General features: G+C 44.4%; 1 protein-coding gene across 2 annotated transcripts in view; it reads right to left on the reverse strand.

The window, feature by feature from the left end:
- SH3PXD2A (SH3 and PX domains 2A) overlaps positions 1-18,624 on the reverse strand; it is a 234,716-nt gene that overhangs the window by 51,175 nt on the left and 164,917 nt on the right. For both annotated transcript variants that reach the window (XM_036385914.1, XM_036385913.1), the window contains exons 7-8: positions 17,923-17,970; positions 9,032-9,163 (exon numbers count right to left, since the gene is read on the reverse strand). In XM_036385914.1, coding sequence (XP_036241807.1) covers positions 9,032-9,163; positions 17,923-17,970 — 180 coding nt within the window. The remainder of the gene's footprint in view (positions 1-9,031; positions 9,164-17,922; positions 17,971-18,624) is intronic.

Consider the following 18,624-nt stretch of genomic DNA (forward strand, 5'->3'; position numbering starts at 1 on the left):
TCACATCCCACCCTCTCCCCAGCAGAGGGACTAACAGGGCAGTCTCAGAAATCCTGGAACAGATTTCATGCCCACAGCTAGCAAATATGAAGCCCAGACAGGCTTGCTCCTTCTCCTGCTGCCTAGAGGAGGTCTTGGGGGGGTCTCAGTGCCTTGGATATGGAGAAGTCAAAACAGATGCAGAAGAGAAACAATCTTAGCAAGGGCTGACATTGATATCTTTTTCTCCCCTTTGAAATACATTCTTGTGGTCTGAAAACAAGAAAAATCTCCTCACACGCTGACCTGGCAACCAGGACCTCTTTCAGTCCTGCCTGTGTGAAGGCTTGGCCCCAGCAATGGGCTTGCTCTGCTGGCACTTGTGAGGCAGGGGAGTTCCTTCCTCTCTTTGGCCTCTAATTCCCATTTCTTGAGAAATCAGAGAAATGTAGATGTCCTCTAACCTACAATTAGATGGGAGATCTAACCACAATTAAATGAGTAGTATATTGTTCTCCTCAAGCCAGGTGGATGGAAGTTGAAAAGGGAACCTGCTTACTTCAGTGGAATGCTTACAAGATAGCATGGAAAAATCCCAGCCCTAGAGATAAATATTTAATATACTTGGTGACTTCCTAGTCACAGCAATCACCCTTCTCCTGAGCTGTGAGAAATTTAGAGGTGTGGGAAAGCTGTCCCACAGAGGCATGATCAGCTAAAGAAAAGACAAATGAATGCAAAAGTCAAAGTGGTTGGACTTTAGATGTCTCCACAAAATGGAAAAACCCTCTCATAATTGAACTAGCCCTGTCAGAACACCAGTTGCTCAAGATTAAGACAAACAATGGGAGTAAGACTAGAAAAATGAATATAAACCACACATGACAGCCCAAAACATTTGAAAAAATATGTTCTAGAAGGACAGTTTCAAATTGGAAGCTGTTTCATGTCTTAATCTGGAGATGTTTCTTTAAAACTCTTTAAAAAGTGAACACTACATGAAAGGGATCTGATGGGTAGTGTTAAAAAGGAGAATGCTTTAGAGAAACATGACCCCATGACATCTTTTGTGTCCCTATGACTTGTTAATCAATCTTTTCTCTCTATAGGGGAATGAAATGAGGCAGTGTTGCTTGGAAAACAGTAATTAGTTTCTTACTACTCTGAAACCTTCAACTACAAACCCAAGAGAACACGAATACTAGGTAACTTTGCAAGGCTTTATAAACACACCAAAGGTCACTTTAGTGTGACATTGAGCTGCTCCCTAATCAAGTGGGAACCCCAATAACACAAGCCACAGTCAACAACTCCATCCCAACAGGCAAAACACCCCCAGCAGCAGAGCTCCAGAAGGTGTCCCAGGAAAGCTCCAGTAGAAGGAGGCACTGCAAAGGGCAGAGTTTTAGCAGACAGACATATTTCAAAAGTTCTTAATGAGCTTGTCATCAAGGAGGCAGAGTAAATACCAACTGCAATTTGAAGCTGGGCAAAGGAAAACCAAGCAAGGATGTCTTTGAAATGCAGAAGAGCTTCCCAGAAGAGATGGAAATGTCACAGCACAGTTAAAGGCACACTCTCCCCTTGTCACAGGGCTGGAACAAATAGCACCAGCAGAAAGTAGGAGCCCACCCTAATCCCTTGGCACAGTGAGAAAACAATAGGCATTTCAGAGGTGGCAGTGGAGAACAACCTTATTTTCCACAGTGATAGAGGACCACTACAAAACAAACAGAGTAGTAACAACCCTGCAGTGATTCCAACACAGAATTGCCTGCCAAGCTCTTAAACAGAAACAAACGTCAATTGCCATGAAAGTTACTAAGTGGGGCAGAGGAAGCCATTTAGATATCACAAGATAGCAACATAAATATCACAAAACATTCATAATTAAAGAATTTTGTTTTATGCAGCAACAGCCCAAGCTGGTGTGGTGATGCTCAAGCAATAGGCAGGCCTAGGAACTTCAGTCCCAACCCCTTATCATTCAAACCTATGTACAGGGCAGCCTTGAACTGCAGCTCAGAGGTAACTACTTCAGAAATGTTGTGGCATGATTCCTTTCTGGGCACAGTAAATTCAAGTTTAACTGTGGAAAATCAAATGAGGGCTTCAGCCATACCAACACGTTTTGACTGCTGAAATAAAACAACCAGAAAAAGAAAGCAGCTGCCATCCTCCTTATTGAGGCACAGAGTTAAAAATTCAACCAGATGAGGAAAACGGCAAGAAAAAAGGTGTTCAGAAAATATCTTACAAAACAATCACCAGAGAACTCAGGGTAGGCTGTCAAGGGCTGCTTCCAGCTTACTCCATCTGCTAAAGTCATTAGACAGTGTCACCCCACCCTTGGGCTCCCAAGGGCAAGAGCAGAGGAGGGAGGGCTCCTCCTCATCTCCTGCTGACCCAGCTGTTTCTGGTGTGAGTGCAAATTCTCTCCATCCATTCAACATTTAGCAAACAGGCCACTGGAAGAGGGAGTGCCTGTTTGCAGGGTTGGTCAGGCACTGTATTCCCAGAAAGGAGCTGATTTCCAGGAGAACTTGGCTAGAGCAAATCATCACATCCAGGTTTACCTCTCTGCTCTAAGTTTGTCCCAGGCTTCCCTTGGAGCCAGCACAGAACCTGGGTTAGTGCAGATGTCCCTGTTCCTCCCATCAATACTCCTTTTCCATTGACTATTTTAAAACAAGGTACCCAGGCTCCCTCCAGAGACAGCAGTTTCCAAGACAGCTAAAATTTAAAATAAAACCCATCCTTTGCAACCAGATGCACCAACAGGATCCTTTGCATATACTGCTGCAGAACAAAGCAAAAGAACAACCAGGCTTGATCGGTGCCTCCAAAAATCCTGAAGACAAAGACACTGCTGCAGTGAGACAAGCAAGTGCCACTGAGCATCCTTCCTCACAGCTCTGAACAGAGCAGCCCTTCTCCAGCCCCAAGCTGCAAACATTTGAACGAGGAAAGCATCTCTGCTTTGCCAGCATTGTCCCTGTTTGGAGAGAGAACTTCTGCAAACACTGTTTTTTATGACATTAAACAACTTTCCAGTAACTCCTAGCCAAAAATTCCAAATCACTCACCCTGCCTCCTCAGATGGCCTGTGTTTGACTGCATTAGTACACACATTGGACAGAAACTGCAGCAGGGCAGGAACTGATTCATAAGTGGATCAAGTAACCTCTGCTGCTGGGCTGGTGCCAGAAAGGCAGGACACATGGCAAGGCAGCACTGCATTCAGAATGCACACTGAAGGATACACACCTTGGCTTTCTAAAGAGGGGCTTGGGGTGGTCCTTCCTTAAACTTGGCTCTCCTTGTTAGAGTTATGAACACTGGCACATACAGAAGCAGCTAGACAAGCTGTCCCAGATTCTTAGTGGGGGCCACTCACCTAAACCTGTCCTCTGGGATAAAGCCAAAGGTGCTAGAGGAGAAGTGTTCAACCTACAGAAGTGTTTGTTTCTTCTCAAATTCCAGGCACAGCTCAAGGACTGACCAAGAAGGGAAGGGGTCCTGTATGAGGGAGTATTTACTTTTTATATCATGACCTTGGTCTCTTACAGGGCTTCAGATTCAAATACACAGACACACTGGGAAGAAGTGGAAACACAGAGAACTGAAGTAGTTTCTCAGAGCAAATAGCAGGGCAAAGCTGGGTGTACAAACAGGAATCAAGTCCTGCATCATATCTGGTGAATTACACTCTCTTGAAATACTACATGAAGGAAAACCAAAAAAGCTCACTTTCTAAAGGAAGCCAACACACACCAATTGCACCTGAAATAAAGCATACTGTTGGCAATTTCTGTGTATGGTAGCACATCTGGCCAGTGGATGCAAAGCTATTGACAATTCACAAGCAAACTAGGAAACTGCTTTTGCAATTTGGTCTAGAGCTACAGTCACATTTGAAACCTAGAAAGCTGCTAGATTGCCACTTATCTGTTAGAATAAACAGAAGTGTACTGGGTTTGGCCAGCTTTTACATGATAATACTAATGCTCAGAGACATTTTCTAGCAGTGTACACACAGTCTCTTCTGTGTATAGAGGGGGATCACAAAGACAAGGACCTAGAGAAAGAGCAGCAAAAAAGCAGATGCAAGACAGAAACAGTGATCTTTACAACATTTAAAACAAAAAAGCCTGACCAACACTAAAGAAAGGTGACTAAAAATCAATGCTACTTGCAAAAAGAGGCATGGCAGAAGGGATATAAAGATGCAAGATTGGTCCATGAGTGGCAAGAAACCCTATTTCTCTGTTTCTACTTAGAACACTTTAAGGGTGTGCTTTTAGCCAAGATGCAGCAATTAACTGTGAAAGTAGTCTTGGCCCCTTCTGGTACCAAATAAATCCACTTACTTAACCCTGGAAAGCAACACCTTCAAATAAAGGGTGCTGTGCTCCCCATGAAGAGGCAGAAGCCTAACTCCAAAAGCCCTCAATCTAAGAACAGGGAACTTACAATACAGAAGCCAGAGCATCCTCAGGAACTGAGAGTTGTGGCCTTTCTATGTCCCTCTCCTAGGCCCTGACTGCAGCCAGTGAGCAGCACCAGTGGAACCAAATGGTATAGCAGAGAACACTGCCAGGCACACACTCATCTCCTGACACTGTGTGGACAGCCAGCAAGTCCCAGGATCTCTAAGCCAGGACTCCCAGAGGAGCAAAGATCTTCCTCAGCACCAAGTCCACAGCCCAGATAAAGAGAGAAAAGCAGCCTCCCTTCCCAGAGATTCCTTTGGGTCCTGATAAAGTTACACTAACCATAATAGCCCTGTTTTACGTATTACATGTACTGTAATGCTGAAAATTGGTCTGCAGTTATGTAATTGCAGAGGAAATGGCTACAGCCCTGCTCGGCCCAGCTGAGAACGCCATCCCACGACGTCTCCACCGCAGGCAGGGCTCCCAGGGGCTGCAGGGAAAGAGCTCCCATCCTGCCTGCAGGCACAGCAGCAGCAGCAGAGGCAGAGGTGCTCAGGACTGTGCTCATACTTCACTGTCTGTCAGGTTTTCCATTGCAAACACTGCTGACACAGTTTATAGCGTGACCGTTTCAAGCCACATCCATGCAAAACTTGGCAGAGAGGGAGCTGCTCTCACCCTCCCTCTTCCACCTTAAAGAAATCTGTCAGATTCCTGCTTTAAAGTCACAACATTTCTTTTCTGCAGCAGAAATACATTTTTAAGTCATTCCATGAGGCTTTTTTTGGTTAAGGTTTAAAAGAAGCCTATGTAGTCGACAGACAGGACTTACGTCAACTACTCACATAGTTTTTCTGAAACAACTCAGAAATGTTTAGATAGTGTTGGACAGAGCAGGTTGATTACACCATGCCTTTAAACAAATCACAGTCACTTCTAGCAAGAAACACAAACCCTGTAAATACAGCCCCTTTCCAGACAACATCTGTAGAGACTGTAAACCTCCTTTTTTCTTCTGATGCATTTGTGACCATTGCTACATGCAGATTTTCCTCACAGCTAAGGAAAAAAAGAAAAAGATAAGTATTCATCAAATACAACAGGCACACTGGGTATTTTGATCTTATAAACAGAATTAAGGTCCGAAGGACAACTTTTGTTGAGTCAAGATAGGCGTTTGCTGCAAAAACCAAATGCTGGAGCCCAAGAGCTGGTACACTACTAAATAACTTGTTCTGAAGTATAACAGCTTTATTTAAGTCTAGGAAGGCTTGCTTCCACAGTAATTGCAGCAACAACCAGGTTACAGTGACCCAAAGGTTTCACAACTCAGATCGAGGGTTTTGGAATTTTTCACCACATATACTACACTGACCTTGCTCCTAAGTCATAATACCGGACAGAAGTTTGAACTTCAAATAATGTCCAATAGCACAATAATGAGGACAACTTATCCAACTCTTTCAGTGAAAGAGAAAACCAAATGAGACAAGGCCCATCTCCTATATGAGAAAATTAACACTGAGCGATACTATACAGCAGGCATGACACACTTAAGGTGAAGCTAAAGAAGCTTCATGAAATACCAGATAAGGCTTCAATAAATCAAATACCAAATATTCCCCCCCTTCTACCTCTGCCCTATACACTGGGCTCTGAACAAGCACAGTTTATGTCCCTTAGGAAAGCACACAATTTGGAAGCCAACATCAGAAAAGATGGTAACTCTAGCTCAGGGCCTAGAAGTGTGCAGAAGAAAACACCCAGCAGGATGTGAAACGTGCACCATCATTTGGAAACTGATTGTGAGCTTCCTTATGTAAAAAGCATAGGGACATTTGACCAGAAAAGAGAAGGTGTTTCTTTCCTATTAAAGCCATGCAACAAAGCCAAGTTAAAGTTTTTTCTGCTCCAGAAAACAAAAGAACCATTTAAATGTCCTTGGCATCAGCAGGCAACCCTATTCAGGCAAGGTTTTAAAATGAAACAGTCATCTGTGTGCCTTTACATATCTAAGCTCCCCAAAGGACAGTTAAACACCCAAAGCAGACATGATATGCTATATACATGTCTGTACATACAAGGAGGTTCAAAATATTGGCCCAACATCACATCCAACACACACTGTCCAGTCTGAGACGACCTTTCAGCTGTCAGCTAACAAGCTGTCCAGCAGCTCTTCCTTCCTTTCACTGAAGACACTGTCCCTGCTGCAAGTGACATCCAAGTCACCTTGCATCTCCTTTGTATGGATTAGAAGAATGAGCCTCATTTATACATCACAGGTAGAGCTTCACAACTCTTACAAAGCCAACATAACCATACAGTCAAATGAAGCGTTACACATGTGCATAGCCCAATAACCTTATTTTCTTGGAAATTATATGCCCATGTTCTTAGAGGTCATAACCACATCTTCTAGGTTTGCTTGCTTACACTAAGCAGATACTCAAATTCAAGCCATAATTTCTAAATTCTGAAAGTTGACTTTCAACAAAATTTTGCTGGTTTCATTACATGCCATCCAAAGGTTCAGCTGTAGCTGAAGAGACAAGATACTGTATTGAAGTCATTCTTGTGGTATCCTTAACCTAGGGAAGAATTAAGAGACTGTTTGGAGTCCTGTTATTGGAATAACTAAATCATGAGCTCCCTACAAGAGCAGTCAAAAAAGGCATCCAAGCAAGTGATGCTCTCTACATCACCAATCTGTGACTTATGAGCTTATCTGCTGTTTTTTTTTAAGGATATAGATATTTTTATTTTGTACATATATAAAGAGCAAAATCACAGCATGGAATTCCAGGCTGCAGATTTCCTTTCTTGTTTACATGGACATTAAGGAATCTGGCTGCCAAGCATCAGAATATGGTTTTAAGAAGTATAATCCAAATTCAAGGATGTTCCCTGAAAAGAGTCCCATTCCAGGATCTACTAATTAATTCAAACCCTGACATTCTCCATTTCTATCTCTGCATACCATGTGCTTCAATACAATGTGGTCTGAACTGTGCAAGGCAGAGAGGCCACACTAAATGAAAACACAAAGGAACTGTAACTGGAATTCAGACGCTTCTTGTATTATTTAACAGCCCAATTAATTCCCTTGGCTCCACAAGCCATTATCCAAGACAAGGATACCATGAAGAGGAATATAAGTTGTCACACTATAACCAGGCTTGCTCTGATGACAGGGACACCCACTACTGACAATGAGAAGCCACAGGCTTGGAAAGGAGGATGCTTGTCCACTAGGCCAGACACAGTTCAAGAAGTGAAGACATTTTTCCCTCTTCAATCAAAACTACTGCTGTTAATGGGGCAGATGAGCAGTTTGGTTTCCATGAGTTCTGCAAGTGATACAGTCAGTACCAAGGAGATGGGTATTTCTGCCCACACTACCCAGTGCCTTTCCATACACAATCCTTTTGGACTCCACACGAAGACACCAGCCAGCAAATGACTGTATCACTTTGAGCCAAACAAGCATGAGGCTCTCATACAACAGAGAAATCACCACTCCATTAAAAGAAGGGAAAAAAATACAATGCATGGCCATCTCTGTGGATAACCTAGCTCTGGAAGGTGAATTTGAACCTCGGATCAGAGTGGCCCAGTGTCCCCAGGCTCTGCTGTGCCCAGCACACTCCAGAGCCTGCCAGTGGAGAGAGCCCTGAATGTGTAGGCACCACAACGTGAGCCTTGGCTTGAACAGGTCCAAATGTCAGCAGCCCGTCTGGATGAGGACACACAAGTCACGAGTGGGCTGGAAACCAGTCCTGGACAACAGCTCTGGATTAATACACAAGGAGTGCTGGAGAGGAGGAGGGGAGCTGCTGAAGACAGGCAGTTATTCAAACCAGCTGCTAGGCCACTCCAACCACTCACACGTACACAGTCTCCTGCATGTGTTCTGCCCAACTCAAAGCTACCAGGCATCCAAAAGTTCGAGTATAGAAAAGAAATCTATACAAACATTTGCCAAAAATCTCATTTTCCAAGTGCAAGCTGGTTATTCCACGCATGGCAGAAGGGGATTTCATCTTGCTTTTACATGACAGCCTCTGCCTCTTTGCCTCAAAATTCCCCAATTAACACTTCTGCAAGAAGTTTTGAAACTGTGCATGGCCACGTATTTATCTACGCACATTCTCTCCCCTCCCTACTGAGCTCTGGGCCACAGGCTAAGCTGTCAAGCCAAGTTTCATCCCAAGCAATTTTTAAACACTCATCCTATAAATCCTCTGCAAAGGGAGTTAGTAATGGAAATACTGACAGAAACTTGAAGAGACAGCAGGGCAGCTATAGCAGCCTACTATACATCAGCTTCATTAGCTGCAGATCCTTCTCTCCGTCACCTTCATTTTCCATTAGTGTACCTTGGCTAATTAACACACAAAACCTATGAAACATTCTTACAGTAGAAGGCAACATTTGGCCCCCAGCCCAAATCAACATCAAAAAACTTCAACATCCTCTGCCAGACATAGTAACTGTACCAGATGGAGCAAACGTACAGCTAACAAGTAGTGATGAGGAAACTGAAAGCAGAGGAACAAATGCAAAAATCAGACCATCAGAAGAGGGAAAAGCAGCAAATATAACTTACAACTTACCGCTTTCATTTTTCTCTATGACATCCACGACCTCTCCAGCCTGAAGGCTAATCTCAGAGTTCTCCTGCTTCTCATAGTTGGACACCACCACATATTGCTCCAGGATCATGGGTTCAGAGCTAGCATCAGCACCTGGGGAAGGGAAAAAGCAAGCCGTAAGCCAGCTTCCAGCCATGGCTCCTTGAGAGCGACCTCCGTCCATCCGATTCACAACAGGCCAACTTGTCACCAGAGCCAAGCGAATCAGCAAACAACCCTGGCTCGCAGCATATCCCCAAATGGCTGGCCATATAGAAACAGCCTCCTCTGGCCCACAACCCAGCAGCACAGAGGGACATTGGAGAGAAGAAGAAGAAAAAAGGGGAGAAAAAAAAAATACAAAAAGGAGCCAAAAAAGTGAATTAGTTGCACAGTTTCATGATGGATTCTGAAAATAAACCTCTTCCCAACATGGTTTCCACAATCCTTGCTCCCATTCAGAGAAAAAAATCCTGGGCAGAAGCAGTATAAATCCACAGCTGAGCCATCCCCCCAGTAAACCCAAAGAAGAAACAGCTCTCCCCTTGGCGGCTCAGCTCCTTCTCCACTCTAAAGGCTTGAGCTGAAAGTCAAGAGGGGGCTGTAGATGCCAATCATATTCGTCTGCACTGCAGCCCTTAAATAGAAACACATGAGCGGGGCTGAAAGAGAGGGAGGTGGGGTGGAGGGAGCGAGGGGAGGGCGGGGAAGAGTGTTTACTTGAAACAGAAGAAGAAAAAAAGTTATAGCGCCAGATCGCTGCTCAAACACGGCCGCCCCCTGCCCCCGGCAGCCCCGCGGTTCCGCATTCCCCCGGCAGAGCGGCCCCGCCGGGACGGGGCTCGGCTCCCCCTCTCCATCGCCCCTCTGGAGCCCTCGGAGCCGACCCCCAGTTGTTTGATTTCTCTTCGGAGCGAGGGCTTTCGGCTGTCCGAGCCATTTATGAATGAGAGCAGGCGCTCACGCCAACAGGGGCCACGAAAGGTGCAAAATAATGCTCTCCTCCTTCCCTTCCCCCACATCACTAGTCTTTTTTATTATTATTATTCTTATTTCTGACTTTTTCACCCCCAAACCGAAATCATGCATTTCGAGGTGGAGCCACGAGGCAGGCACAGAGCAGTGCCAGATGTGGAGGGAGCCCTTGGGCTGCCGCATCTCGGCTCTGCAGTGCAGCACAAACAGACCCTGCGCTCCCAAACCCGGGCACAGACTGGCTGTGCTCGGCCTAGAAACCGCCTTGAGAAGTCATAAGAACCTCTCCGTTTACGTCTTTACTTTGTAAGAGCCAACATGCCTTAATGCAAAATTATTTTACAGGTTTTCTCAATTACAGCAGTTTGGGACACTGGCATTATTAACATTTTACATGTTAAGAGGCAGGTCCTGTTGCTCTGTAATAAGATGCTGACTGAAAGGGAGGACAGAAGCAGATACACAACTTGCTGAATGTCCCATTTTATACAACAGGGACACAGCCAGGAGCAGACTTTGGGTTTTCCTGGATTTCTGATGACAAATTGGCTACAAGAGACGGGAAGGAAGCAGCATGGTCTGAAACTGTCCACCAGAAAAGTCGAGGGACTGACAACCAAGCACAGGATGCTGGTGCTGTATTTCCAAACTCAGCATGTTCATATGTGTTTGGACTGGAGATGCAAAGTGATTCTACAGACAAGTAATTAGCATCCCTGCCAAGAAAGAGGTAAAGAATGCATCAGCCATTAAAACAGCATCCTGTGAAATGAAAATCCTAGAAAAAAGGCAATTAATTCAACTGTTTCCTGAAAGGAAACACTATCACAATGCCTCCCCTTGGACCAGGTTTAAGAAATCCAGAAAATTAGAAGACTTCCTTGCTCCCTAAGCATGCTTCTGCCTCTCCTCAAATTACATAAGTTAATTTTCTTTAAAGAGGAGTCATCTCCTCTAGAAGCTTGTGTTTAAGAGATTTAGCTTTTCTATAGATTGTTGAACCCCAGCCAGTAGCAGGAATAGGAGGAGAAGACCATGAACTGACAACATAGAAATTTATAATACAAATTTTCACCATAGCTATCCATTCCAAATAAGCATCATGTTTCTCTTCATGATCAATCAACCTGACTCATGCACTCTGGTTTAAACCAGTGCTAGCTGGGCTACCTAGAGTACATTGAGATGCTTTCCCCTGTTTCACACTGTTTCCCACACAGTCTTTTCTCCAGTCCAGAATCCAGCAGCATTATAATCTTCCTTCAACCTGCTGAGGCAAGTAATACCTACAACCCCTACTTCGTTTTAGTCTTGAGATAAATACAAGTTTTTTAACCAGAAACAAAAGCTGTTGTGGACTTATGTCTATGCACGTGCACCAGCAGAGAATTCAGTGTGTAGAAAGGCAAGAGGCACCAAACAGTGGCAAGGGGAGCAGGGGACATGCAGGAAGCTAATTGCTAAACCAAAAACTCAAATGCCTTCTTTCCTCCAACCTACTAGGCAGTTTTCATGGGACTGGAGTAAGGAAAAAAGACTGCATTGGCTTGCTGGCAGGAGCAGTGTTCATGTGATGCATGTGTCCCTTCTGGGAACAAAGAGAGGACCAGGCTGGCAAACACCCCACCAGCAGCCACAGAGGCCACGCCAGGGACTGTGTGCCAGGGGAATGCCCTTGCCAGGAAACACGGAGAATCAGCACTTCAAATCCACCTCTCAACTCTACTTAAAAAAAAAAAAGGGCACTTAAAACAGTTTTGCGAGATAGGTTATATCTGCATTTTCATATCTGAAACCCAGCAGTGTTTCTCTGCCCTGCCTTGGAGGGCATTGCAAGAGGATTTCTTTGTCACTACAGTGGCTGGAGGAACACATACAATTAAGAGATTGTTTTAACAGATGCTTGTATAACTGCTACAGGGCTCCTATTAAGACCAAAAAAAAAAAAAAAAATAGGGTGATAAATTCCTTGTTCTAGGAAGTAACCAAGGTCAAACAAATGTGTTCATTTACAGCTGCAGCAGATCATGCCTAAAAGGATATCCCCCTTTTGAGGCGTGGGGTCCCTGTGGCTCCTGAAGTGATGGTCACCCAAGATTAGGTACTGCACAATGGGGAATATTTCAGTAAGAGCAAAGAAAGGAAGAAAAGGGGGAGGAAAAAACAGAGAAACGACTCCTTCCAATAACCAAAAGCCTTAACCATTTTCTGGGTAGCCTGGTTTGGGTTGCTACTACATTCCCTTCAGGCACAGTCAGTAGAGTAAGGGACTCTAATCGTCCTCAGCCTTCCATGCCCCACAAGCTTTAGATGAATTACTGCTCAGTGACACTCAGGATGCCCACAACATTGCTGCTACACTATGTCAGACTCTCCAAAGGGGATTCAAAAGAACAAGACAGGCAACACCACAGGCAGCACAGCACCAATTACACCCGCTGCCCTGGGCACTTCCGCAATTAGTTCAGGTCTAATTTGTACCACAGGACACAGCATGCATTGAAGAGTAACAGCCTGCTTAGTGTGAGCACGCCAGGGGACAGGGATGCAGCGTGGCACAAGTTCCCCAGCAAGCTTACATGCAGCTGCAATGCCACCCTGACCCAACAGCCCTACTTTTTAAAAGCATCTTCAGCCCAGGCAGGAGAAATGGAGAGCAGAGGACAGGATAACATTGATGTGCCAGGTAGAGGTCCCCCCTCCTCTCCCTCCAAAAAAGCAGAATTAGTGTTTTGGTCAAGCTCCAACTTGCAAGCCCTCCCCAGAGCAGAGCACAGATTGCTGGCTGAAATAAGAGTTTGCTTGCCTCTCCATTTCTTTTTGCCTCGAGTCCGTTTCCTGGTTAAAGTCTTGAGGATACCCCTCCTCCTCTCCATAGGGCTCCACTTTACAATCCTCCCGCTCCTCACCTCAGCACTTCTCTTCCTGGGGCGGAGCAGAAATGTCATTGGAGCTTGTCCATGCCCCTCGCAGCTGGCACTACTAAGTGACAACAGTTGCACCCTGTCCCCCTCACCAGGCAGCGAGGAGGGAGCATCATTCCTCCTGCTGCACTCGGAGACCAGCAACTACTGGGAAAGCCTCCTAAATAAGAGTGCAGAACATCCGTTCCAGCATCCTCCTCCTCCTCCTGTGTTGCAACAGCTAAGACCTATGATGGTTTTGCAATAGCCAAAAAATGAAAACCACCAACTGGACTCCAAAAATAAAATCATCTGGATATGGGAATGTGAGACTCCTGATCTTTGCCAGATTACTCTGTTGTTATCAGGCTATAAACATGTCTGCTCTTTTAATCCATACAGTGCACAAGTTTTTATATTGCTCTTTCATGATTATCAATCAAATGTTTACAGATTAAGACTAAATGAATTAGTACTGGGCTGGTCAATGGAAGTGCTGCAGAAGCAGCCAAAACCACAGAAACGGCCATTGAACGCCATGAGGGTGAGTCACAGCTGAAGAATCAACTGCAGGTAGTGCAGCCCTTCCAACACGGGCACAGCTGCTGGGGACACGTGCAGAGCCTGCACGCTGGGCTGGCTGGCACCCACGGCCCCCAGTGTCCTGGCATTCCATAAAATAATGGCAGAGCTCTGCACTTTTCCACACACAGGGAGGAGTAACTGCGGTAGCTTGGATCTAGAGCTGCGGTTTCTTGTTAAAGCCAGTTCTTGAAGGGTAAACTTTTATGTATCTCTGGAAAAATCCTTTTGGGGAAGGATGAAGAGAAAAAAAAAGCCCAGAATAGCATCAAGCCTACTTAAAATCCTCAGATCAGTCTAACCCCTTACAGCAATCATACACCCAGCTCTAAACACATGGGATTCCTTCCCCTAAAAACTTCACCTCTTTTCTTTCTTATCAGAAGGACCACATGACTATAATAAATAAACATTAAAATTGCATGTTTTCTTTAAGCCTTCTCCCCGTGATTCATCCTGAGCTGTGTTAAGATAGAGAGCTTAGTTCCATCTAAAAATTGGGTTAAGTGTGTACTGCACACAAGATAAAACAGACTTTGCCATGTAATGCATGTGAGAGTACACAAGAGTTCATCATATCTCAGCAGTGTTGGAAAAGCAGTTCTTAAAATAACCAGTTCCTAGAGTAAGCAGTGAGATGAGACTAATGAAGCCTGCTACAAATCTCTATGGGGACAACATGGATTCAGATCAAAACTGTGTTTCCCAGTCTAGTGTCTCTCTTCTATTCAGTGAGAGGGTTTTTTCCTTGTCTAGGTTATTTTGGATTTTTGTTCATTTTTTCTTCTTTGTGTGCCCTAAACAATCAGGGCTTTGACTCATCTCCTAGATAGTCCTGCACTACTGCCCTGTTGCCACTTACCAAAATTCAGACTGTATTTATACATCAATTATTCCTGAAGGTAAGACTACTACTGCCACAAGCTGTGACTGAAGGGGATTCATCTTCATCCCTCCCACCAGATAGCAATCCTCCCAGTCCTAATAGTGTTCAGCCTCAGTGCTCAGAGGTTCTTGGTGTAGCAGCCCTGAGCCACAAAGCTTTAGGGACAGAGACAAAAGTTTATCACCTCCCACAGTTACTTCAGAAACTCAGTACAAATCTCAAGGTCTGGATTATTGCCAATTATAGAATGAAATAAACATTTGGGCAAGTTTATCAAATGGGTTATTAATACACTGTGATTTCTGTAGTTCTTCCCTGAGCCTGGCCAGGTAGCTCTTTTACAAAGCACAAAGTACACTCTATTGCATTTTCAGAAGAGAATTTCAGGAGCAGGTGACACCTTGCTATTAGAGATGGGTGGAAAGAAGAAAGGGAATGGTTTGGATCTGATCACCTAGGTAATGCAGAAGACTCAAAGCCAGAGAAGTTTAGCCTAAAACCTTGTCCAAAGCCCAGAAAATAAAACAAGATTGAGCATCATGCACTGAGCAATGGCCAGGTCAGTATGTAAACCCTCTCACCCCAGGCTGGCAGCTGTGATTGATGTACAAGAAGTTTCTCCCTAAGTGAGCATCCATCCAGCCATCCATCTTCCTTGCTCATGTGCTCTGTAAGCCTTTCAGGACATGGGGCAATAGTAGCCAAAACTCTAGCCCTTCTTGCTATCTTTTGGGCTAAATATGCCAAGATCTGGTCTAGATGGTAACTCCATGAGCTGCACTAAGTCTCTCCTAACCTCCTGCCTTGCTGCTATAAACAGCTATAGGGGGCCCACACCAACAGCACACATTGCCACCAAGAAGAGACTGTGATCAGCACTCATAGCAGCAAAAGATTAACTGGATGCCTGGACTCATTCCCCACTACAAGACACACATAGTACTTTCTGTCACTTCCAAGAACCAAGATCTGGGTGAGCCTTCAGGAGTCTGGACAAGTGGCAGCTTTAACTGTAGACTGTGACTTCCAGCCCTGGCGTGTGTGTGATGCACAGCTAAAACCAGCAGCAAAACACAGCCTCCATGGGGAGCACCTGAGGAATGAGCCTGGCCCATGGTAAATGGCAGGAGCTCTCTCAAGCAGCTGCTCCAGTTCAGTTCTTCCCTCTTTACAGCCCTCAGCAGCATTTCCAACGAAATCCTGACCAACAGAAAAATTCAGTGCTGACCTTTGCCAAGTGGAGCCTATTGGTCTCGGGAATTTTATTTTTTATTTTTGATCTGCTAGGTTTTAAAATAAAGCCAAGAAAAATTAGAGGCAGGAGCGTGAAAGTAAAAAGTTGAGTCCTCTTTCCACTCCTTCTTGGAAAGTTGGCTCTCTGAACAGTGATTCCAACCAACTAGGTTACAGGTAGCAACAGTTAAGAATACTTTAGTAGTATTTTGCACACAAATCTGTTAAACTGCTTGGAGATTTCCACACAGCTGCCAAACTGGGTCTTCCACCAGGCTGAAGTCACCAATATACTCTGGCATTCGTCCTAGTCCTGCTCAGTGGTGCAACACATTCCCATCCTTCCACAAGGCACAAAGCAAACCAGCCAAGGATTTTAACAGCAGGCAGAGTGACCAAACTGGAGTCCCACCACAGCAGCTCCCAGGGTGTGGCTGTGTGGCACCCATCTTTTTCCAAAGTACAAAATGAAACCAATTTAATGTCTTGGTTAGAGTCCCCACTATTATGGAGCAGGTTCAGAACCTCAGCTAGAGCTTGGGCAGCATGAAACTGGCTTCTGTTCTCATCTCCAAGCCACAGCCTAGCTAGGACACATAAATGTACTATAGAAGTAAAGATCACATCCAAATTCAAGTCTGATCTACCAGCTTGACATGTCAGGATACAGCCTATGGCAGATCTGGACTGAAGAAGAGCTATTTTGGAAACTGGGGATTCATTTGGATGAGAAACTGAAAGGCCACATGAACTAGAACAGCACGGGGAGCTAAGAACTTGCCAAATGTACACAAGACTTTTGAGCAGCACTATGTATCAACATTCACCTTCTCGAGCACCATGCAATGCAATTAATCACTTATATTTGCACACTCATCATGCACTTTTTTTTTGCCACTCTAGCAACATGCATTTAGCTAAAAGCAGTAAGCAGAAGGAAAAAAATTGTATCTGTTAGAAACTTTGCCTCCTTGCCCTTTGAGAAGGCTAAAAACCTTGGCATTTAGTTTGCCATTTTATATATCACAACATGAAACAATCCCAACAGACCTATTGAGTCAAAGAAACCCAACCTCACCCCCCAGCCAGGTAATCTGAGGGGTTCTTGTCATTTTTCCTGAGGGACACCACCTCTTCTGTTTCTCTCCTGCTCAGTCTCATTCTGTTTTTCTGTCTCAACTCCCCCATGACCTACGAAGCAGCAGGCTCCTGTGACTGAATACTTCAGATATTTCTGCACTTTTATATCCAGTTACCACCCTCAAATTAGACCTATTCTGCAAATATGAGGCAGAACCCCCCAAGAAAATATTCAACTTCTGACTGCTGCAATCACAGCAGTCTTGCTCGCAAAAAAATTCAGACAAGCAAGCACTCATCCATCAAGGATGGTGGGATTTTGTTCACATACTTTCAACAGGGCATGAACTTAAATATTTACCAAATCTGGTATGAAAATCAGCAGGAGTGTTTCCATCTTTCCTTGCCCCAGGACCTATATGTAGCCTTAACTGCTTGAGTGACCAGCCCAGCATCCTGTACAGACACAGGATCTATCACTTGTGATCTCTCCTTCTAAGTCTGAAGGAGAAGAGAATTCTTCTGTGATATTCCATGTCAAGTGACAAATGTTTGCAGAATAAATCCACTGGGTACACAGCAGAAGTCCTGATTCCTTATGCTATAAAGCTGAGTTTTTGCCTTGTATGGGACTACTGCTCCCAAGCACCTCACCTAAAGCTGCTCCCCTGCTTCCTCCTTCCTGACTCACTGCAACAAGGAGGCTAATGCTGTCTTGAAAATTTTGCATCTTAATGAGAGTTTCATCTTTTTCACATGAAACCACTTCTATTTACTGGGGAAATGCAAAGAGCATTTCAGAAGGATAAGGAGCACACAGTCATGTTTCTCTGCCTTATCCTGACCCATAAAGTTTCTCCCACATAGAATAGTGAGAACACAGCTGTGCAGGTACTCACCTGTGGCCAGACTCAACCCACCACAAAAGGGGAAGCTGCCTTGGACTGAGGCTTTGAGTTGGGCAAGGGAAATAAAACCCTGCAAACTACTAACCCCTGCTAGCAGCAGCATCAAGGTGAGGCAGCCATCAGAAAAGCAAAGCTCTCCCTTACCAGAAATCATGCATCATGAAAAACCAATACACAAGCAGACAACAGGTCCTGGGTATCCACTGTCAGAGATTCACATTCAAGACAACTCCAAAACCACACACAGCCTGAACTAGAGAATTCTGGTTTTAATAGCATGCAGAACACCAAGACACAAGAATTTACCTGGAGTGACACTCTTTTTTGGAGTCTCAGACAAACTGGACATCCAAACTTGAAATCCAATCATAGGGCAGCCATGAAAAAAGAAAGTAATTAGAGACACAAGAAAACAGTCAAAACCAGTCATATCAGAAGGTCTGAGAGTTAGTAAAGACAGCTTTGAAAGAGACAAAGTTTTTCTTAAGAGTAGTGTTGGCATGACGGGGACTCAGAGGAAGGTCAAGTCATAAGAAACACCCAGTTCATTTTTATGTTTTAGTGGATTTGCAGAACTTCTGAAATTGATCTGTAGGTGATCCAATTTTGAGCTCTAAGAAAAAGATATGCCCTGAGCTTATTCCCAGTAGCTCAGAAGACACATACCAAGAGACAGTTTGACTTATTAAGCCTCAGACCTACAAAACTATTTATCTCTGCAGCTGTTAATCATACCCGAAAAGACACATAGACAACTGAAATTGAGCTTAGCAAACACATATAAGTTTCTACAAGCATCTTGTTACTCTGAAATTGCATTAAGGAAAATAACAATAGACAAATATAGAAAAGAGTACAAAGCTCCAATAAAGGTACATTCAGAGTATAACTAGAAAATCAATTTTTAAACCAATGAATGAGACAGAGATCAGGTTAAGGAGAAAGCTGATCCAAGTTGCTGCCAACAAGGTCAAAATGTTTCCATCCCCCTCCATGAAATGAGGTAGA

The sequence above is a fragment of the Molothrus ater genome, chromosome 8 (genome assembly GCF_012460135.2).
Source record: "Molothrus ater isolate BHLD 08-10-18 breed brown headed cowbird chromosome 8, BPBGC_Mater_1.1, whole genome shotgun sequence".
Classification (NCBI taxonomy): Eukaryota; Metazoa; Chordata; class Aves; order Passeriformes; family Icteridae; genus Molothrus; species Molothrus ater.